Source organism: Hippocampus bargibanti, linkage group LG04 (assembly GCF_051943395.1).
Source record: "Hippocampus bargibanti isolate YZ-2025 linkage group LG04, ASM5194339v1, whole genome shotgun sequence".
Taxonomy (NCBI): Eukaryota; Metazoa; Chordata; class Actinopteri; order Syngnathiformes; family Syngnathidae; genus Hippocampus; species Hippocampus bargibanti.
This window is the reverse complement of record NC_142737.1, coordinates 32,752,873-32,776,110: the sequence shown is the minus strand read 5'-3', so window position 1 is coordinate 32,776,110 and position 23,238 is coordinate 32,752,873. Positions and strand designations below refer to the sequence as shown.

At 45.1% G+C, this 23,238-nt stretch overlaps 2 protein-coding genes across 5 annotated transcripts in view; both read left to right on the top strand.

The window, feature by feature from the left end:
- LOC148899787 (uncharacterized) overlaps positions 1-8,097 on the top strand; it is a 17,705-nt gene extending 9,608 nt beyond the window's left edge. The window contains 1 exon segment of the mRNA XM_088995257.1: positions 7,858-8,097. The gene's annotated coding sequence lies outside the window, so the exon portion shown is untranslated.
- The window catches only part of LOC148899786 (uncharacterized), a 23,949-nt gene extending 711 nt beyond the window's left edge, over positions 1-23,238 (top strand). The window contains exons 2-7 of one of the 4 annotated variants that reach the window (XR_016114798.1): positions 4,594-4,914; positions 5,963-6,283; positions 16,848-17,168; positions 19,037-19,267; positions 21,455-22,998; positions 23,144-23,238. Coding sequence is in view for 3 of the 4 variants with exons in the window: in XM_088995226.1 (XP_088851352.1) it covers positions 4,594-4,914; positions 5,963-6,283; positions 16,848-17,168; positions 19,037-19,267; positions 21,455-22,071 (1,811 nt within the window). In the remaining variant the exon portion in view is untranslated. Of the gene's footprint in view, positions 1-4,593; positions 4,915-5,962; positions 6,284-7,008; positions 7,865-16,847; positions 17,169-19,036; positions 19,268-21,454 lie in introns of those variants that run through there. The other 3 variants (XM_088995226.1, XM_088995227.1, XM_088995228.1) reach the window with 3 other exon arrangements.

Here is a 23,238-nt window from a genome sequence, read left to right as displayed (position 1 = left end):
CCCTGCGGCCCCACTGATTGTTCCTACATTCCTGACTAACGACTGGCCTGTTTCCCCCCACTCCCTCCGGTATCGCCTCATCAGCATTACTAATCTTGCCTAACCTGTTTTGCCTAAGCAGGCTATTGTATGAACGATCCAAATTGAACCTCTCCCCACCAAACCGGTTTGTCATTTGGCAGCCTATCTTTTGGACTAATTTTTGCCTGAAAGTGTTTATCGGTTTGGGTAATAGGGAATGAAACCAAAAATTCTGAAGATACAAAAAGATAAGGAGTAGCAGTACCTGACATTGCAGGAGTTTCTGAAAAACTACAAAGAGTCCAACATAAAATTCCTTCTGATTTCAAATCGATAATCACTTTAAGGCCAAAATGAGTGCATCCAAAAGATAGGCTGCCAAATGAAAAACCAAGTAATGTCATTTATTCAATACATTATAAGAATGAAAATGAGGACATTCTGGACATTAGGGTATATATATATATATATATATATATATATATATATATATATATATATATATATATATATATATATATACACACACTCCCTGCGGCCCCACCGATTGTTCCTACATTCCTGACTAACGACTGGCCTGATTGCCCCACTCCCTCCGGTATCACCTCATCAGCATTACAAATGTTGCCTAACCTGTTTTGCCTAAGCAGGCTATTGTATGAACGATCCAAATTGAACCTCCCCCCACCAGACCGGTTTAATGAAGGATTTTGTTGTTTTATAAGAATCGCTTGTTTTTACCTCCCTTTCAAACCATCTATGTTCTTTCGCTAAGATTTTAAGGTCAATGAGTGGTTGCTAGCTTTTAGGTGCATATTTACTGCCGATTGAGGCCCACTAGTATTATCCCTGCCCACCACCTTTTCCAGCTACTCCCCTCAGGCAGGCGCTACCGATCCATGCGCACCAAATCCAGCAGACATTTAAACGGCTTCTTCCCCCAAGCCATTAACTCTTTGAACTCTTTCAACAGTAGCCAAAATGGAACTGTATAGTGCCACTTAGCAGTTTTTTTTTCACAACGATACTAGTGCAGCGTGTTCTACCGGAAACAAATTCCTTGTGTGTTCTACATACTTGGCAATAAAGATGATTCTGATTCTGATGTTGAGAATGTGTTTAGTCTCCCCAATGTATTGCTCATTTTCATTCTTATAATGTATTGAATAAATGACATTACTTGGTTTTTCATTTGCCAGCCTATCTTTTGTATGTATATATATCTATATATACAGTAAAGTCTCGTTATATCGATATTCAAGGGAGTCCGAAAAATATCGATATAACCGGGACTATCGATATATCCGACCCTGTTTGCATGTAATTTTCTCAGTGCGTGCATAGAAATAGTATCATAATAAGCGGTACTATCGATATAACCGATATCGATATAACGAGACTTTACTGTATTAAAAAAAAAAAAAAAAAATCCTCATCTCACCCACCATGGGTGGTGTCTGTCCCCATTTCAGCTCGGGTCCTCTACCAGAGGCCAGGAAGCTTGAGGGTTCTGCGCAGTATCCGTGCTGTTCCCAGCACTGCGCTTTTCTGGACCGAGATATCCGATGTTGTTCCCGGGATCTGTTGCAACCACTCGTCGAGTTTGGGGGTCACTGCCCCAAGTGCTCCGACCACCACAGGCACGACTGTCACCTTTACCTTCCAGGCTCTCTCCAGCTCCTCTCTGAGCCCTTGGTATTTCTCGATTTTCTCATGTTCCTTCTTTCTGATGTTCCCATCACTCGGGACCGCTACGTCCACGACAACGGCTTTCCTTTCCCCTTTATCTATGACCACGATATCTGGTTGGTTGGCCATTACCATCTTGTCAGTCTGTATCTGGAAGTCCCACAGGATTTTTGCTCGGTCATTCTCCACCACCTTGGGAGGTGTTTCCCATTTTGACCTTGGGGTTTCCAGTCCATACTCCGCACAGATGTTTCGGTAGACTATGCCAGCCACCTGGTTATGGCGCTCCATGTAGGCTTTCCCTGCCAGCATCTTACACCCTGCAGTTACGTGTTGGATTGTCTCAGGTGCCTCTTTGCACAACCTACACCTTGGGTCTTGTGTGGTGTGGTATATCCCTGCCTCTATGGCTCTGGTGTTCAGGGCCTGCTCTTGGGCAGCCAGGATGAGTGCCTCTGTGCTGTCCTTTAGGCCAGCCCTCTCTAGCCACTGATAGGACTTCTTGAGATCAGCCACTTCTGCTATGGTTCGGTGGTACATCCCGTGTAGGGGCTTTTCCTCCCACGATTGTCCCTCTTCCAGCACCTCATGCTCTGTTCCCCATTGACTGAGACATTCTCTGAGTACATCATCCGTTGGAGCCTTCTCTTTGATGTATTCATGGAGCTTGGATGTTTCATCCTGGACAGTGGCTCTCACACTCACTAGTCCCCGGCCTCCTTCCTTACGGCTTGTGTACAGTCTCAGGGTGCTGGACTTGGGATGGAACCCTCCGTGCATGGTGAGGAGTTTTCGGTTCTTAACATCCGTGGTCTGAATCTCTTCCTTTGGCCACCTTATTATTCCTGCAGGGTATCTGATCACTGGCAGGGCATAGCTGTTTATTGCCCGGGTCTTGTTCTTGCCATTGAGCTGGCTTCTGAGGACTTGCCTCACCCGCTGGAGGTATTTGGTTGTAGCCGCTTTCCTTGTTGCTAATTCGAGGTTGCCATTGGCCTGTGGTATACCGAGGTACTTGTAGCTGTTTTCAATGTCTGCTATTGTACCTTCAGTGAGTGAGACCCCTTCAGTGTGGACTACCTTGCCCCTCTTAGTCACCATCCGACTACATTTCTCCAGCCCGAATGACATTCCGATATCACTGCTGTAGATCCTGGTTGTGTGGATCAGGGAGTCTATGTCCCTTTCGCTCTTAGCATACAGCTTGATGTCATCCATGTAGAGGAGGTGACTGATCGTAGCTCCATTTCTGAGGCGGTATCCATAGCCTGTCTTGGCGATTATCTGGCTGAGGGGGTTCAGTCCTATGCAGAACAGCAGTGGGGAGAGTGCATCACCTTGGTATATGCCACATTTGATGGACACTTGCGTTAGTGGCTTGCCATTGGCTTCAAGTGTGGTTTTCCACATCCTCATCGAGTTTGCAACGAAGGCTCTCAGGGTCCTGTTGACCTTATACAACTCCAAGCATTCATTGATCCATGTGTGTGGCATCGAGTCATATGCTTTCTTGTAATCAATCCAGGCTGTGCACAGGTTGGTATGTCGGGACCTGCAGTCTTGAGCGACTGTTCTGTCAACCAGCAGCTGATGTTTGGCACCTCTAGTATCTCTACTAATGCCTTTCTGTGCTTTGCTCATGTATTGATCCATGTGTCCACTTATCTTAGCCGCAATGATGCCTGACATGAGCTTCCATGTTGTGGAGAGACAGGTTATTGGCCGATAGTTGGAAGGAACTGCACCCTTTGAGGAATCCTTCATGATCAGGATTGTTCGCCCTTCGGTTAGCCATCCTGGGTGAGTCCCATCCATCAGCAGCTGGTTCATTTGTGCTGCTAGGCGCTCGTGGAGAGCTGTGAGTTTCTTTAGCCAGTAGGTGTGGACCATATCCGGGCCTGGTGCCGTCCAGTTTTTCATACCTGAGACTCTTCCTTGTATATCTGCCGCTGTGATGGTAACTGGGTTCAGTTCAGGGAGGTTGCTGTGCTCCTCTTTCAGAGTCACCAGCCATTGTGCACTGCTGTTATGTGCGACCTCCTTCTCCCATATGCCTTTCCAGTATCTTTCAGTTTCCAGCCTTGGAGGGTCTGCTCTGCTGTTAGAACCCTGCCACTGAGCGTACACTTTCGCAGGTTGTGTTGCGAACAGCCTGTTTATTCTTCTGGCCTCATTCTCTTTCGTGTACCTCTTTAGGCGACTGGCCAAGGCCTGGAACCTTTGTTTGGCAGTTTCAAGTGCTTCAGGTATGGTTATCTGCATGTACCTCTTGGGTATTGGCCTTTTATTCACACCTCTCTGGGTCTCCGTCAATTGACTCACATCTTTCCGAGCCGCCTTGATCTTGGCCTCCAACCGTCTTTTCCATGGTGGGTAATGAATCTCGTGGCTCTCATGGTATATATATATATATATATATATATATATATATATATATATATATATATATATATATATATATATATATATATATATATATATATATATATATATATATATATATATATATATATATAGGGCCGATACTACCTGTAAGACTTTAGTTTGCTGAAGAAGCATCTTGGATAAGAAGTGAAACGTCCGACACCTTCAGAGAAGTACAGATGACGGCTGAAGAAACCTTTTCATCGATTTGAACGGCCAGACAATACTGTTGGACGTCCGCCATCTTAGGTTTAGCTTTCAGCCAATTGGAACGCCGCCTTGGCGTCACGTGGCAGCACCGTTCGTGAAACCTGACCAGGCTCGCCTCCTCCTAACGTTGTGGTCTTCGTGATGAACATGTCGACGAATTTTTCTTTTGCAGTTGAGAGAAAAATGTCGAACTCTGCCCCTGCATCATTTTCTAAATGTGTGAATTATTTTCTGCTTGTGTCCCTGCAGACGTGAATCAGCAAATGAGTCATCAGGAAGAAGGTCCCGACATGGAATCGGGGAGCTCCGCTTTGGAGTATCCACAAGTCCCCCACATTAAAAAGGAAGAGGAGGAGGAGGCCAATGTCAGCAGTTTGCAGCAAGATGGCATCTTCGAGGAGAGTGTCAACGACCGACTTCCACCACCCGAGCGGTCACAGCTTCATCTTGGCGGTCCGAGCGAAGATTGTCGTCGGACGCCTCCCCCAGAGTACCCCTTTGCGCTCCTGTCAGGCAACGACGACAATGACAACAAAGAAGAAGCTTTGGGGAGCGCCGTCGATTGTGAAGGTAGTTGCGTTAAGTTAATACTGTCTCCTTATTATCGAATTTACATAAATGCCTGGGTTTACAAGCAAAAATGGGTTCTCGAGCAAACCGGGCGCACCTGAATGCACCGCTGAACTCCCCTCCGCTTCCTTATACGTCACTTCCTGTTGTCGCATCTCAGTGTGACCGACGCATTACCCTCATGTCGCCTTCCATTGTGACCTTCCATTGTGTGTTTGGATTGTTCAATCACGATAAAAAAGCAGATGACATTGATTGGAAAAGGAATTGTTTTGGTTGTTGACCAAATCGCGGTTTCAAAAAGTTTTCTGGAACTGTTTATGGTTGAAAACCTGATCTTAATCTTAGCGAAAGAAAATAGATGGTTTGAATGGGGAGTAAAAGAAGCTATTTTCATAAAACGGCTAAATCATTCACTAACCGCCATGGTGATGTGTGAGGTTCAATTTGGATCGTTCCTACAACAGACTGCTGAGGCAACATAGGTTTAGTTATGCTGACGAGGTGATACCAGAGCAAATGGGGCATTCAGGCCAGTCGTAGACCTCATACTCAGTCAGGACAACAGAAGTAATCAGTGGAGCCGGAGGGAGTAGTCCTCTGCTCCCCCCCAACCTGAGAGCAGGGACCAATCATAGCAGAGTCCGGCACCGCCACGTCAGGAGAGTAGGGACATCTATAGGGCCGAAACTACCAGCTAGACTTTAGTTCGCGGAAGAAGCATCTTGGATAAGAAGTGAAACGTCCGACACCTTCAGAGAAGTACAGATGACGGCTGAAGAAACCTTTTCATCGATTTGAACGGCCAGACAATACTGTTGGACGGCCGCCATCTTAGGTTTAGCTTTCAGCCAATTGGAACGCCGCCTTGGCGTCACGTGGCAGCACCGTTCGTCAAACCTGACCAGGCTCGCCTTCTCCTCACGTTGTGGTCTTCGTTATGAACATGTCGACGAATTTTTCTTTTGCAGTTGAGAGAGAAATGTCGAACTCTGCCCCTGCATCATTTTCTAAATGTGTGAATTATTTTCTGCTTGTGTCCCTGCAGACGTGAATCAGCAAATGAGTCATCAGGAAGAAGGTCCCGACATGGAATCGGGGAGCTCCGCTTTGGAGTATCCACAAGTCCCCCACATTAAAAAGGAAGAGGAGGAGGAGGCCAATGTCAGCAGTTTGCAGCAAGATGGCATCTTCGAGGAGAGTGTCAACGACCGACTTCCACCACCCGAGCGGTCACAGCTTCATCTTGGCGGTCCGAGCGAAGATTGTCGTCGGACGCCTCCCCCAGAGTACCCCTTTGCGCTCCTGTCAGGCAACGACGACAATGACAACAAAGAAGAAGCTTTGGGGAGCGCCATCGATTGTGAAGGTAGTTGCGTTAAGTTCATACTGTCTCCTTATTATCGAATTTACATAAATGCCTGGGTTTACAAGCAAAAATGGGTTCTCAAACAAACCGAGCGCACCTGAATGCACCGCTGGACTCCCCTCCGCTTCCTTATACGTCACTTCCTGTTGTCGCATCTCATTGTGACCGACGCATTATCCTCATGTCGCCTTCCATTGTGAGCAGCTGTGTTTGGATTGTTCAAGCACGATAAAAAAAGCAGATGACATTGATTGGAAAAGGAATTGTTTTGGTTGTCGACCAAATTGGGGTTTCAAACAGTTTTCTGGAACGGTTTATGGTTGAAAACCTGATCTTAATCTTAGCGAAAGAAAATAGATGGTTTGAATGGGGAGTAAAAGAAGCTATTTTCATAAAACGGCTAAATCAAAAGAGAGATAAGAGTGGAACCTATGGAGGAAAGTCTGAAATGGTGACAAAAGCTGCAGTGAGGTCAAGAAGGACGACGATGGAGAGTAGAGATCGTACTGGGAGAGGTGAGAGTGTAGCTGGGAGGAAACAATTTTTTCAAGGATTTTGGAAATAAAAGCAAGGTGAGAAATGGGGCGAAGGTTCTTGAAGGTAGTCGGATCAGATGCAGGCTTTTTAGGAATTGTTGTGACAGCCGCCATTTTGAGGTAGATAGGCACGATTTTTGAGGATAGCGAGGAGTGAAGTAAGTTTGACTGTATTTGCGTTACTTGCAGATCTCCAGCAGGTGATCGACAGCCTGGAAGAAACTCCCCCTCGGCCGCCATGGGGGCACTCCAGTTTGGAGACGGAGCTTCCGCGAGGCTCCTCCCATGTTGAGGCCCATGTCAGCACGACCGGCGGACGTTTGAAAAGCGAAGCGGGTGAAGACGAAGCGCCCGCGTGGTCTGAAGGACCGTCACCAGACGACTTACTGGCGCCATTGTCAGACGACGACGATAGTCAAGGTGAGGACGAACCGTCCCCGGGCTCTCCGAAAAAGGTCCCCGGCAAGAAAAACCCCCGCAAACGCCAAAAGTATCCCTCCCCCAAGGAGCTTTTCTGCTGCTCCCATTGCGGTAGAAAATTCACTTGCAATTACCACTTGATGGAACACGGGAAAACCCACATGGAAAAAAAATCCTTTTGCTGCACGGTTTGCGGCAGGGAGTTTTCTCAAAAGGGAAACATGAAGGTCCACATGAGGATGCACACGGGCGAAAAGCCCTACCAATGCTCCATTTGCGGGAAATCGTTCATTCGCCAATCCCACTGGACGAGACACCTGAACAACCACACGGGAGCAAAACCCTATAGCTGCTCGTTTTGCGGCAAGGCGTTTTCTCGGAAAGGACACGTGGAGCTCCATATGAGGATGCACACCGGAGAAAAACCCTTCGGATGCTCCACTTGCGGCCAGACCTTTGCCCGAAAGGGAACGCTGCTCAAGCACATGCGAATGCACAAGAAAGAAGAGCTCTACGCTTCTATAAACACCTTAAGACATAAATGAATGCATCCAAAAAATAGGTTGCCAAATGAAAAGCAAAGTCATGTCGTTTATTCGATACGTTGTCAAAATAAAGGTAGGGGCAATGTTCCCTCTAAGCTGCGCGCATGCGCAATCGCGCACTGCTTGCACATTACTCAGCGCAGTTTGTAATGTACCTCAATGATTGACAGGTGCCAATAATGCCGGACAGTTCATGTACAATCATGCAGCAGCCAATCGGAGCAGAACGCCGCAGATGTGCCCTGCCCATACGCGCCGTGAAACTGGTGTGTGGCCAAAGCGTATACATTGGGGTGATGGGAATTGCACATTACTCACTGACTTTTCAGAGGACCCGTTCTTTTGGCTTGGCTCACTAAAAAGATCCGTCCCTTTTGGATCCTCAGTTTTTTTGGTTGCTTAAATTAATTACTAAAAATCATGTAAAATTATGTTCAGAAAATCCCTCCAGTTAACCCAAGGCACTAGTGATGGGAATTGCGGCTCCTTTCAGAGAGCCGGTTCATTTGGCTCGGCTCAATAAAAAGATCTGACTCTTTTGGCTCCAAAATGGCTCCTTATTTGTTTTTTTTTTTGTTGCTTAAATTAAGTCCCGAAAATCATGTAAAATTATTTTCAGAAAATCCCTCCAGTAAGCCCAAGGCACTTCTTCGTTTCCTTTCGGCTTTTCCCTTCAGGGGTCGCCACGGCGAATCAATGTCCTCCATCTTCTCTCACACCAGCTACCTTCATGTCCTCTTTGACAACATCCATAAACCTCCTCTTCGGTCTTCCTCTCGGTCTCCTGCCTGGCAGTTCAAGGCTCAGCATCCTTCTCCCGATATAGTCACTCTCTCTCCTCTGGAAATGTCCAAACCATCTCAGTCTGGCCTCTCTGACTTTCTCTCCAAAGCCTCTAATATGAGTTGTCCCTCTAATGTACTCATTCCTGATCCTATCCAACCTGGTCACTCCCAAAGAGAACCTCAACATTTTCAGCTCTGCTTCCTTCAGCTCAGCTTCCTGTCTTCAGTGGCACTGTCTCCAGTCCAAACATCATGGCTGGTCTCACCACCGTTTTATACACGTTTCCTTTCATCTTAGCTGAAACCCTTCTATCACACATCACACCTGACATTTTGCTCCAGCCTGCCTGCACACGCTTCTTCACCTCTTTTCCACACTCTCCATTGCTCTGGACAGTTGAGCCCAAGTACTTAAAATCCTCCACCTTCTTTATCTCTTCTCCCTGTAGCATCACTCTTGCACTTGGATCCCTCTCATTGACACACATATATTCCGTCTTGCTGCGACTAATCTTCATTCCGCTCCTTTCCAGGGCATATTTCCACCTCTCGAGTTTCTCCGCCACTTGTTCCCCGTTCTCGCTACAGATCACAATGTCATCTGCAAACATCATGGTCCAAGGAGATTCTTGTCTCACATCGTCTGTCAGCCTGTCCATCACCATAGCAAACAAGAAGGGGCTCAGAGCTGACCCCTGGTGGAGTCCCACCTCCACCTTGAATTCCTCAGTCACACCGACAGCACACCTCACAACTGTCCTACAGTCATGATACATGTCTTGTACCACTCTTACATACTTTTCGGTCACTCCAGACTTCCTCATGCAATACCACAGCTCTTCTCCGGACACTGTTATATGCTTTCTCCAGATCTACAAAGACACAATGCAATTTCTTCTGACCTTCTCTGTACTTCTCTATTAGCATTCTTAAAGCAAACACTGCATCTGTCGTACTCTTTCATGGCATGAAGCCATACTGCTGCTCACAAATGTTCACTTCTGCTCTTAGTCTAGCTTCAACTACTCTTTCCCAGAGTTTCATTGTATGGCTCATCAACTTTATTCCTCTGTAATTAGTACAACTCTGCACATCGCCTTTGTTCTTAAAAATGGGCACAAGTACACTTCGTCTCCATTCTTCAGGCATCTGTTCACCATCTAAGACAGGGGTGCTCATTACGTCGATCGCGGAGGTAGTACTGGTCGATCGCAGCGTGACAGTAAAAAACCATTGTCAGCCTATCAAACATCCCATCACTTGATTGACATACAGGGCAACCATTCTGATGACATTTTGACATTGAGGTCGCCGTGCATGCGTAAACAACGGCGCTAACCGCAGCAAAATTTACAAGCTCGTCAGCAAATTACCTCAAATTTTAAGCCCTTGTGAAAACATATGGTGATCAAAATGAGTGAGAAAGCTGGACCAAGTAAGAAGGCAAAAACTTATCACTTTCATACGGAATGGGAGGTGGACTTTTTCTTCACGATGTCATTTTCAAAATTTCAGTCAACCATCGCAATAGCAAAGAAGGGAAATGTGGAGCGGCATTTTCGGACTGTTCACGGGAAATACGACATTGACTTCCCGCCGAAAAGCCAGCTGAGAAAGAGAACGGTGGACGAACTAAAATCCCAGTTGTCCGGACAGCAGTCATTTTTCACTCAACATACTTCAAAAGCGAAATCCGCCACCGACGCATCGTTCCGGGTGAGTCACGCCATCGTTAAAAACAATAAGTCCTTCCAAGACGGAGAGATGGTAAAAGAAGCATTCGTTGAAGCAGCTGACTCCTTGTTCAGAGACTTTAAAAATAAGGCAGAGATATTATCTTCAATCAAAAGCTCTGCAGCTGTCAAGACACACAGTTACACGGCGGTGCGAAGCCATGGCTGAGGATTTAACCCAGCAAATGTGGAAGGACATCGGTGATTGTGAGTGTTTCTCACTGCAGTTGGACGAATCTACAGATTGTCTGTCAGAGTTTGACAAACGCTTTCAAGACTTTTCTTTGCTCGAGCCAGTTGCTAGATTCATGTGCTATCCTTTTCAGGAAGATGCTGAGGTTGATTCACTCGCATCAAACATTGCAGGACTGTTTCACTTGAGCTCCTCTGGAGTGGAAGATGAGATTTTGACTCTACAAACCGACATTGAGCTGAAGTCCAGGGCTCATGGACAGTTCTGGAACTTACTCACAGAGGAAAAGTACCTGCTTTATTCGGCTCCACTTATTTGTGTGAGTCAGCCTTTTCCCACATGAAGATCATTAAGTCCAAATACCGTTCCACCATGACTGATGAACATTTGGAAATGTGCTTGAGGCTGGCTGTCAGCAGCTACTGTCCGGACTATGCATCCCTGGCTCATTCAATTCAGTGCAAGTCATCACAGTAAACTCAGGTAATTACAAAAACTGTTAATAGTTATTTATTGTGTTATATAATATGTACAGTAAAGTCTCGATATATCGATAGTCCCGGTTATATCGATATTTTTTCGGACTCCCTTGAATATCGATATAACGAGACTTTACTGTAGTTATTATGTGTATTGTGCAATATTGGCTTATTCAGTTATGCAAGGTACATCAACATACATTGTACATACAAAGAATCCTTAATACATTTGAAAATAATTATGTTTTGCATTTTTGTAGTGCGTAGATCATTTTGACCTGGTTGCTTTTATAAGTAGCTCGTATGACGAAAAAGTGTGAGCACCTCTGATCTAAGATCTTGTTGAATAACGCAGTCAAGAACACCACCGCCACCTCTCCAAGACACTTCCATACCTCGATTGGTAAATCATCAGGCCCGAGTGCCTTTCCCCCCTTCTTTCTCTTCAGCGCCCTCCTCACTTCATCCTTGCTAATGCTATCTACGTCTTGGTCCACAACACTCACGTCTTCTACTCTTTGTTCCTTCTCATTTTCCTCATTCATCAATTCTTCAAAGTACTCTTTCCATCTTGCCATCACACTACTGGCACCTGTTAATGCATTGCCATCTCTATCCTTAATTACCCAAACCTGCTGCAGGTCCTTACCATCATTGTCTCTCTGTCTCGCCAGCCTGCAAAGATCAGTCTCACCTTCCTTGCTGTCCAGCCGAGCATACAAGTCATCATAGGCCTCTTGTTTGGCCTTTGCCACCTTTACTTTAACTGTGCGCTGCATCTCCTTGTACTGCTGTCTACTCTCGTCCGTCCTCTCAGTGTACCACTTCTTCTTTGCTAACCTCTTTCTCTGTATACACTCCTGCACCTCCCCATTCCACCACCAAGTCTCCTTATCTACCTTTCTTCCACTCGATACACCAAGTACTTTCCGACCCGTGTCTCTGATTATGTTCGCTGTAGTTTGCCAGTCATCTGGAAGGACCTCTTGCCCACCCAGTGCTTGTCTTACCTCTACAAAATATTCGAGATATTCTTGCTTCGACGTTCGAACGCCAATACCCCGCGTGAGTGCGTACGCGAGGGTGGGGAGCTGAGCGGCGCACAGGTGTATCGCTCTCTCCGTGACCAACTGTTGTCGCTAGCGGACGTGCTGCGTTTTGCTCTCGCGTTTAATATAGGTGTACGAAGAATTTTAGCCCCTAACCATGCCTCCAAAGAAAGTAAGTGCTGCTTAAAGTGACAAAAGAAAAGTAGTGCGTACAACTATTGCATTTAAGAAAGAATTAATCGCAAAATATGAAGGAGGTGTGCGAGTGTCTGATCTGGCGAGGGAATACAGCATGGCGAAATCTACGATCGGTACGATATTAAAGAATAAGGAGGCTGTGAAATCTAGTGATGTGACCGTGGGAGTGAGAGCAAGTGTCATTGGATAGATATTTGAAGAGAAAAGAACATCCTGTAGCCGAGTCATCCGAAGCTGTCACGTTCGGAGCGAGAGTGACGGCAGCTGACTCGTCGGAACGTAGTGGAATGTTTGGGACACGTACTACCCAAGCAGGATGTTTATTCACAAATCAAAGAAAACAGCGAGTAAGAAGGCAGGGGGTGATCCGACCCGCTTACTACGCCAAAAAGCAAATGGCACAGGTGGGTGCAAAATTCCGCAATCCCGGAAGATGACATACATTTACGGGACGCAGGGAAAATACCTCGGACCGGATACACTCGCGCATCGAAGGAAGAGTCCAGGTACGGTGGCGAGTTGAGTCAATCATCCGGCATTGGCGAGGTGATCGCGAACCGTATAAATGCCCCGTGTCCGTGATTAGAGAATGACAGCGGGCGGAGAACGGCCGGGGGAGGCAGCTCCCTCACCCCGCTGTCAACTTTCAAGTGACAGGAGCAAAGAGGTGGTTTCGCTGTTCGAAAAAAATCGCTTTTCGAACAGGGTCCTGGAACGAATTATGGTCGAGAACCGAGGTACCGCTGTATCTTGTTTTTCTTTTGTCATTAAAAAACGAGTAGAATTTCAGAAGTAATCTTGTCAAAGTATCCATTTGCTATCTAGCTAACTAGCTAGCTATCTATTTGCTATTGTTAGGTTGTAAATGTACTTATTTCCATCAGTATCCATTTGCTATCAGGTATCTGGATAGCTAGCTATGTAGCTTGCTATCTATTAGATATGTGGCTATCTAGCTAGTTAGCTAACTGTTTAGCTGGCTATCTATTCGCTATCTTCCGGGTTGAGTGAACGCTGGCGTGTGTGGCTGCCACTGCTCACTCGCAGAAAAAAAATATCCTGTGACTGTAAAGTGTCCTTGAGAGTTTTGAAAGGAGTTTATAAATGAAATGTATTATTCTTATGAAAGTCAGAGCTTGCAAATACGTGCATGCCTGGTGGGAAAAAAATAAACATGGAGAGGAGCAAAGCAATTCCAAACATCATTTGGTTTATTTAATTTTTTTACATTCGTTATATTTTTAACATAAAAATACATCCCTGGATGAATTCTTCTGTTTATTCTGTTCCCTTGTACATCCGTTGTAAAAGATAACATGCACAATATATTTCGCGGCGCACGCAATATGGCGGAGCCTTGCACGTGTTACTCCAACTGAAAGGCGGCTCAAGGCGCTCTCGGGGATTCTCGCGCGTTTCACTGTGACGTAAACAATACGAGACCAGATTTAGGCGAGCAGACGCCGCTTCCATCCCAGAACAAGAAACAACTTCGAGTCGTCGACATGTTGAAAGAGTTGGTGAGGGAAAGGCTGCTTGCCGCCGCCGACGAAATCTTCGGACTGTTCCAAGCGACCGTGGCTTCGTACGAGGAGCAACTTTGTCAAGCGAGGGAAGAGAGCGAGCGACACCGACGACAACTGGAGGCGTTTTGCAAGTCCCGGATTATGATACCAGTCGAAGGTTTGTCCGCCATATTTGGATTCGGCATTCGCGGCGCTCGATTCGGCGGGAAGGGTGTTAAAAACGACACCAACGCTCTATTTTGTTGAAACGAAAGCCTACAGCAGGGGTCGGGAACCTTTTTGACTAAGAGAGCCATAAAAGTAAAATATATAGAAATGTTTTTCGGTGAGAGCCACACGCGCGCGCACGCAAACACGCACGCACGCGCGGCCACTTTTCAACAAAAAGTCAGAATGTATACTTTAAAATAACTTTGTGATAGTACTTATCGTTAACATGAATGGGTTTCCGTTCCTCGTGTTTGGTAAAAATCCAGGAAAACGATCGGAATGAAATTCAATTTGCCGGTCCAGAGGCGAAGTTACTGCTAGCTAGCCTGCAGACGGCTCATAAGCTTCCACACTTGCTATCTGCAATCTACTTCTCGCAGAAGTATGTCGATGCTAACGTTAACATGGGGCTTGTTAAAATGTCACTGACATTTGACTGTTTCATCGATGGTATTGTTTCACTGCAAATTAGAATCGCTATCCTCCGATGCATTCAAGCTGGAGCGTACTCATCTTTTTTTTTTACTGTCGGGCTGATTTAAAAGGGCGTTTACCTGTTTCAACTGACGGCCAGTATCATCCAATCAAACCTGCGCTTTCCGCCAACCTAGGTCAGTGTCATCCAATCAAAATTGCGCTTTCCGCCAATTGCAGCCCCGACGAGAAATGAACGGCAAAAAAGCGAGAATATGTATTTAGTTTTATCGGCGAGCTATATGCAATCATCAAAAGAGCCATATATGGCTCGCGAGCCATACGTTCCCGACCGCTGGCCTACAGACTTCTGGTTATATTTTGGTCTATCCGCGCACACTCCCGAGACGCCGAACGCCTGAATTTCAATCGGACGTTTCGCTTCTTATGAAGATGCTTCTTCATCAAACTAAAGTCTCACTGGTAGTATCGGCCATATATACCGGTTATATACAGTAAAGTCTCGTTATATCGATATCGGATATAACGATAGTCCCGGTTATATCGATACTATTTCTATGCACGCACGGAGAAAATTACATGCAAACAGGGTCGGATATATCGATAGTCCCGGTTATATCTATATTTTTTCGGACTCCCTTGAATATCGATATAACGAGACTTTACTGTATATATATATAAATATATATATATATATATATATATATATATATATATATATATATATATATATATATATATATAAATATATAATATTCCTAATGTCCAGACATCGGCGCCGGATACTGCTATGATATGTCCCTCCTCACCGATTGTTCCTACATTCCTGACTAACGACTGGCCTGTTTCCCCCACTCCCTCCGGCATCGCCTCATCAGCGTTACTAATCTTGCCTAACCTGTTTTGCCTAAGCAGGCTATTGTATGAACGATCCAAATTGAATCTCTCCCCACCAAACCGGTTTAATGAAGGATTTAGTTGATTTCTGAAAATCGCTTTTACTCCCCTTTCAAACCATCTATGTTCTTTCGCTATGATTTTAACCTCATTGTCGTCAAATGAGTGGTTGCCAGCTTTTAGGTGCAAATGTACTGCCGATTGAGGCCCACTAGTATTATCCCTGCCATGTTGATAGTCTTTTTTTGAGAATTTGTTTAGTCTCGCCAGTTTACTGCTTTTTACAATGTATTGAATAAACGACATTACTTTGTTTTTCATTTGGCAGCCTATCTTTTGGATGTACTAATTTCTGCCTGAAAGTGTTTATCGATTTGGGGAATAGGGAATGAAACCAAACATTCTGAAGATACAAAAATGAGAAGAGTATCAGTACCTGACATTGCAGGAGTTTCTGAAAAACTACAAAGCGTCCAGCATTAAATTCCTACTTATTTCAAACCGATAAACACCAAAATGAGTGTATCCAAAAGATAGGCTGCCAAATGAAAAACATCCTTCATAAAACCGGTTTGGTGTGGTGCTGCTTAGGCAAAACAGGTTAGGTCGTTAGTCAGGAATGTGGGAACAATCGGTGGGGGCCGCAAGGAGTGCTCCTCTGCTCCACCCAACCTGAGAGTAGGTACCTATCATAGCTGTTTCCGGTGCCGCCATGTCTGGACATTAGGGATATACAGTAAAGTCTCGTTATATCGATATTGTTTATATTGATAATACTGCTTATTACGACACTTTTTTCATTTCCCGTGCACATTTCTAGTCTTGTTATGTATAATTAGTTCCGTTTAGTATGATTCGTGGTTTTTACGATAATCCGGTTACTACGGTGCTATTTTTCATCTCCTGCCGGCCATTTTGCTATGTTTATATCGATACAAAAGATATTTAAGATGAATCGATATTTGCTCAGGGCAGACATCGGCAACCCGCGGTTCCTGAGCCGCATGTGGCTCTTTCACCCCCCTGCTGCGGCTTTAGAAAATTGTGGTGATTCTAAATACAAAATCAAACGTATAAAAAAATTTTGTCGGTCATAATATACATCACAACCATCGACAGTGGACGTATATTCGGTCACAACCGCCAAATTGCGCACGATTTCTTGAATTTTTCGACCCCCAACTATGGATAAATCTAAGAAAAGAAAAGTGTCTGAAGAAAACAGAACGTTTAATGATACGTGGGCAGATTCGTTCGCCTTCACTGCTGACGCGACGGGTTTACCGGTATGCTTAATATGTCATGAGAAGTTAGCAAACAACAAAAAGTCAAATGTCGCGAGACATTTCCAGAACAAACACACAGCTTTTGCTCAAAAATATCCGGATGGAGATGAGAGAAAAAGAGCCGTTTCGGAACTGATGCGGAATGATCAGAGCAAAAATCATTTTATGAAGTAAAATATATATATATATTTGCAGTTGAGAGAAAAATGTCGAACTCTGCCCCTGCATCATTTTCTAAATGTGTGAATTATTTTCTGCTTGTGTCCCTGCAGACGTGAATCAGCGAATGAGTCATCAGGAAGAAGGTCCCGACATGGAATCGGGGAGCTCCGCTTTGGAGTATCCACAAGTCCCCCACATTAAAAAGGAAGAGGAGGAGGAGGCCAATGTCAGCAGTTTGCAGCAAGATGGCATCTTCGAGGAGAGTGTCAACGACCGACTTCCACCACCTGAGCGGTCACAGCTTCATCTTGGCGGTCCGAGCGAAGATTGTCGTCGGACGCCTCCCCCAGAGTACCCCTTTGCGCTCCTGTCAGGCAACGACGACAATGACAACAAAGAAGAAGCTTTGGGGAGCGCCGTCGATTGTGAAGGTAGTTGCGTTAAGTTCATACTGTCTCCTTATTATCGAATTTACAATTACATAAATGCCTGGGTTTACAAGCAAAAATGGGTTCTCAAACAAACCCAGCACACCTGAATGCACCGCTGGACTCCCCTCCCCTTCCTTATACGTCACTTCCTGTTGTCGCATCTCATTGTCACCGACGCATTACCCTCATGTCGCCTTCCATTGTGAGCAGCTGTGTTTGGATTGTTCAATCACGATAAAAAAAGCAGATGACATTGATTGGAAAAGGAATTGTTTTGGTTGTTGACCAAATCGGGGTTTCAAACAGTTTTCTGGAACGGTTTATGGTTGAAAACCTGATCTTAATCTTAGCGAAAGAAAATAGATGGTTTGAATGGGGAATAAAAGAAGCTATTTTCATAAAACAGCAACATCATTCACTAACCGCCGTGGTGGGGTGAGGTTCAATTTGGATCATTCCTACAACAGCCTGCTGAGGCAACAGGTTTAGTTATGCTGATGAGGTGATACCAGAGCAAATGGGGCAATCAGGCCAGTCGTAGACCTCATACACAGTCAGGACAACAGCAATAATCAGTGGAGCCGCAGGGAGTAGTACTCTGCTCCCCCCCCCAACCTGAGAGCAGGGACCAATCATAGCAGAGACCGGCACCGCCACATATGGAGAGTAGGGATATATATATATATAGGGCCAAAACTACCAGCTAGACTTTAGTTCGCGGAAGAAGCATCTTGGATAAGAAGCGATACGTCCGACACCTTCAAAGAAGTACAGATGACGGCTGAAGAAACCTTTTCATCGATGGACCACTCATGTACGACTGAGAGCTTACAGAAAACCAAGTAATAATTGGATAATAATCGGGGGAAGAGGATCTGAGGGAACGAGAGGGAATAGAAATTTGAAGAAGGTCAGATTGGTATGAGGGGGCATGGATAGCTTTAAATTTATAAAGAAGTTCATTCTGATATTTGAGCGGGAGCCAGTGGAGCTCTTGGAGGACAGGGGTGATGTGGTGAAAGGATGAGGTGCTGCTTATGATCCGGGCTGAAGAATTCTGGACCAGTTGAAGTGTGTGGCGATGTTTCTGAGGGACACCAAAATGCAATAGAATTGCAATAGTCAATCTGGGAGGTGACCAGACTATGAACAAGGATAGCAGTGGTGTGAGGAGTGCGAGACGGGCCAAGACGATTGAGATTACGTAGGTGGAAGTACGCAGATCGGTTTAAGTTATTCATATGGGAGTGGAAAGATAGTGTGCTGTCAAGGATGACACCTAAGCTTTTGACGTGATGGGAGTGGAGAAACGGTTGAATGGTCAATAGTGAGAGAGAAACTGTTAGCTTTGCTCAAGGTGGATTTGGTACCAACCAGGAGAATTTCAGTTTTTTTCACTGTTGAGTTTGAGGGAGTTACTAAATTTGCGGCGAAGGGGAAGAAGGTAGGTGATTAAAAAGGAGCGGTCCCAGGACAGAGCCTTGGGGCACAGCAGAAGATACAGGAGAGGACTGCGAAGTGAAGCAGTTCATTTGGATGAACTGAGAGCGGACAGAGAGATAAGAGTGGAACCTATGGGGGAAAGTCTAAAATGGTGACAAAAGCTGCAGTGAGGTCAAGAAGGACGATAATGGAGAGTAGAGATCGTACTGGGAGAGGTGAGAGTGTAGCTGGGAGGAAACAATTTTTTCAAGGATTTTGGAAATAAAAGCAAGGTGAGAAATGGGGCGAAGGTTCTTGAAGTTAGTCGGATCAGATGCAGGCTTTTTAGGAATTGTTGTGACAGCCGCCATTTTGAGGTAGATAGGGATGATTTTTGAGGATAGCGAGGAGTGAAGTAAGTTTGACTGTATTTGCGTTACTTGCAGATCTCCAGCAGGTGATCGGCAGCCTGGAAGAAACTCCCCCTCGGCCGCCATGGGGGCACTCCAGTTTGGAGACGGAGCTTCCGCGAGGCTCCTCCCATGTTGAGGCCCATGTCAGCACGACCGGCGGACGTTTGAAAAGCGAAGCGGGTGAAGACGAAGCGCCCGCGTGGTCTGAAGGATCGTCACCAGACGACCTACTGGTGCCAATGGCAGACGGCGACGACAGGCAAGGTGAGGACGAACCGTCCCCGGGCTCTCCGAAAAAGGTCCCCGGCAAGAAAAGCCCCCGCAAACGCCAAAAGTGTCCCTCCCCCAAGGAGCTTTTCTGCTGCTCCCATTGCGGTAGAAAATTCACTTGCAATTACCACTTGATGGAACACGGGAAAACCCACATGGAAAAAAAATCCTTTTGCTGCACGGTTTGCGGCAAGGCGTTTTCTCAAAAGGGAAACATGAAGGTCCACATGAGGTTGCACACGGGCGAAAAGCCCTACCAATGCTCCATTTGCGGGAAATCGTTCATTTGCCATTCCCACTGGACGAGACACCTGAACAACCACACGGGAGAAAAACCCTATAGCTGCTCAGATTGCGGCAAGGCGTTTTCTCGCAAGTATAACCTGGCGCTCCACACAAGGACACACACCGGAGAAAAACCCTTCGGATGCTCCACTTGCGGCCAGACCTTTGCCCAAAGGCCGGGGCTGGTCACGCACATGAGGACGCACACGGGAGTAAAGCCCTTCTCTTGCCGATTGTGCGGCAACAGCTACGCCAAGAAGTCAACTTTGGATCTGCACATGCGCAAAATGCACGGAGCGACCGGCGATCAGTGAGCAAGTGTGCCCTTTACGTTGTCAAAATAAAGATTGGAGAAACATGTTGAGTGTGTTTGATGGAGTGGCAAAATCATGTTGAGGTAGCTGCCTGCGGACGAGTGAACCTGTAAGACCAGGATGTTGTCATGCTTTTTATGAGCATGCGCAGAATAAACGGCCCGTGTGTGAGTTTTCGGACCAAATGCTACTACAGTAAAGTCTCGTTATATCGATATCGGATATATCGATAGTCCCGGTTATATCGATACTATTTCTATGCACGCACGGAGAAAATTACATGCAAACAGGGTCGGATATATCGATAGTCCTGGTTATATCGATATTTTTTCGGACTCCCTTGAATATCGATATAACGAGACTTTACTGTATATTCGTTTCCTAACTGACATCAGAAAAGTGTTTTATAGCATCTAAAATACCCAAAATACACAGGCTGATATATTTAGTCAAATGAAAAACCGATAAAAATGAGTTAGTGTCCCAAATCTACAGTAAAGTCTCGTTATATAGATATTCAAGGGAGTCCGAAAAAATATCGATATAACCGGGACTATCGATATATCCGACCCTGTTTGCATGTAATTTTCTCCGTGCGTGCATAGAAATAGTATCGATATAACCGGGACTATCGATATATCCGATATCGATATAACGAGACTTTACTGTACCTTATTCTATGTATAATAAATGTGCTATTGTATTGTAATGAAAGAAATACACTGCATTGTATCATAAAGTCACTTTATTTACATTTGTGATGGTCATGGCTTGATGGAATGGCGTTGGAGGTCAAAGGGAATTGCTGTTTGGAAAGAGAGGCACATTACATGACGACTGTAATTAAAGACATAAACTGCTGTAAAAGAAAGTTTTATTCACCTTTTTGATGGTCGTTGATGGCTTATGGAAGGAGAGTCACCTTCCATAAGGACTGTTGGTAACTTAACCTCTGGTGCTGTTCGGTCGTGTGCTTCCGCCGAAGATCACTCCGCCAGCCGTGGTGGGTGTGTATTATGAAAATAGTGCTTATTATAAGGTTTCATTTTCATAAATTTGACGTTTGTAAGACGAAAACTTTGTAAGATAAGGTGTTTGTAAGTTGAGGTCTCACTGTATGTGACTCTATTTGCTATCTAGCTCCCTGGCCGGCTATCTAGCTGGCTATCTATTAGATACATAGCTATCTAGCTGGCTAGCTATTAGCTTTCAATTGGCTAGCTTGTTAGCTTTCTATCATTTTGAGTGATTTCCGGGTTGAGTGAACACTGGCGCGTGTGGCAGCCGCTGCTCACCCACAGAAAAACTTATTTAAGACAGTCTAGCTAGCTATCTATGTGCTATCTATTCGCTATCTATGAGCTATCTAGCTAGCTATCCTTTAGCTATCTAGCTGGCTAGGTAGCTATCTATTAGCTACTGTATCTATCAGCTGGCTGGCTCAGTTACTTCCGAGTTGAGTGAATGCTGGCACATGTGGCTGTAAAGTGACCTTGAGAATTTTGAAAGGCGCTTAGAAATGAAATGGATTATTTTTATGATTAATATTATTATACAAGGCTGAGGTGCTGGTACTTTGCAGATATCCAAGCGCAACAGAGGGGCGCCAGTCCTGAGCCGGAGCAACCGCAGCCCCTCAACTTCAAGGACGCCAGGGATGCGCAGCCCCCACGCATCAAGGAGGACGACGTAGTGGCCTTTCCGGTGGCCGACGAGACCGCCACAGATGATGGCAAACCGCCCGGGCGCTTGAGGCTCCGTCATCACGATCGCGGCGGAGCGGCGGCGGTCAACCTCACCTCGACCCGGGAAGACCGCCGGCAGCCCAGACGGTGTTTGGTCTGCTTGTTTTGTCACAAAACCTTTGTCTCCAATTCCATCTTGAAGACCCACTTGAGAACGCACACGGGCGAGAAGCCCTTCGCGTGCCCCGTTTGCGGCAGGAGGTTTGCTCAGAAGCCCAGCGTCGCCACGCACATGAAAACACACACTGGTGAAAAACCTTTTGCCTGCTCGCTTTGTCACAGAAGATTTACCCAGAGGCATAATATGGAAATCCACATGAGAACGCACACCGGAGAGAAACCTTACAGCTGCTCGCTTTGTAACACCGACTTTCGCTATCGGTCCAGTTTGAAGGCGCACCTGCGCCGGCATAGTAGTGATGGGAACTCCTTTTCTTTAGGCTCGGCTCACTAAAAAGATCTGACTCTTTTAGCTCCCAAAATGGCTCCTCAGTTTTTTTTTGTTTCTTCAATTAACTACCAAAAATCATGTAAAATTATGTGAAAAATGTAATGTCTCATGTAAAAAAATACACTATATCAAATATTTTTATTTATATGGCTTTATTTGTATGTGTACAGAGTAGTGATGGGAACTCTGGCTCCTTACAGAGAGATTATGTTTTCAAAGTTCGTTTTGCGATATTTTTCTTGATTTTTTTTTTTTTTTTTTTCAATGAACTTAATGATGCATTTCTATCTTATTTGATGATTTTACTGAAATTAGCCCAAGCTACCTGGCTAATTATCTAGCTATCTATAGTTCTATTAGCTATCACGCTATTAGCTACCTATCTATCGATTTGAGTCACTTCCGGGTGAAATGGTGTCGGTTGTCCTTTAAATTTCTTACAGACAGTGGCTTTTTTTAGGTGTTCAATTTGTGTGTTTATTGTTTTTACATTTTACTCCCCCGCCCAAAAAAACGCTTGTTCATTTTTGTTCCTTCTTTTTTTAATATCAACACATCATAACTTGCAATCGCTCTTAAAATAAAGGATAAATATACCATCGTACGACACTCAAAACAAAGCAGCAAGAGAGCAAGGCATGCTTATCCAAAAAGTAAAATAAGTAATGGTGGTGTTTGTTTTGTTGTAATTTTTTTAATTTGAGAAGATAAAAAGTGACAAGTGAGGCCTGTAAAGTGAGCTGGAGTGCTGCAAGAAAACAAACTTCCTTTTTTAGGAGCAATTTGTTCAATTGATGTATATTTGTTTTTTAAATGTCAGTTAACGCAACATAAATGACGGTTTCAGCATAAAGACCCAAAATGGCGTCCGTCTGGGAAACCCGGCCCATTGGAAAAGAAAAGAAACCCTCACAAAATGGCCCCGACAAGGTAAAATGATAACATTAACGTTTCAGGTAAGGATATTTGTCTTGTAAAACTGGATGTTACCCCAAAAAACACGTATATCCTAAAATAATGATGTATAATTGTTTTTTAAATGTCAGTTAACGCAACATAAATGACTATGTTACAGCGTAAAGACCCAAAATGGCATCCGTTTGGGAAACCCTGTCCTTTGGAAAAGAAAACCCTCACAAAGTGGCCCCGACAAGGTAAAACGCTAACATT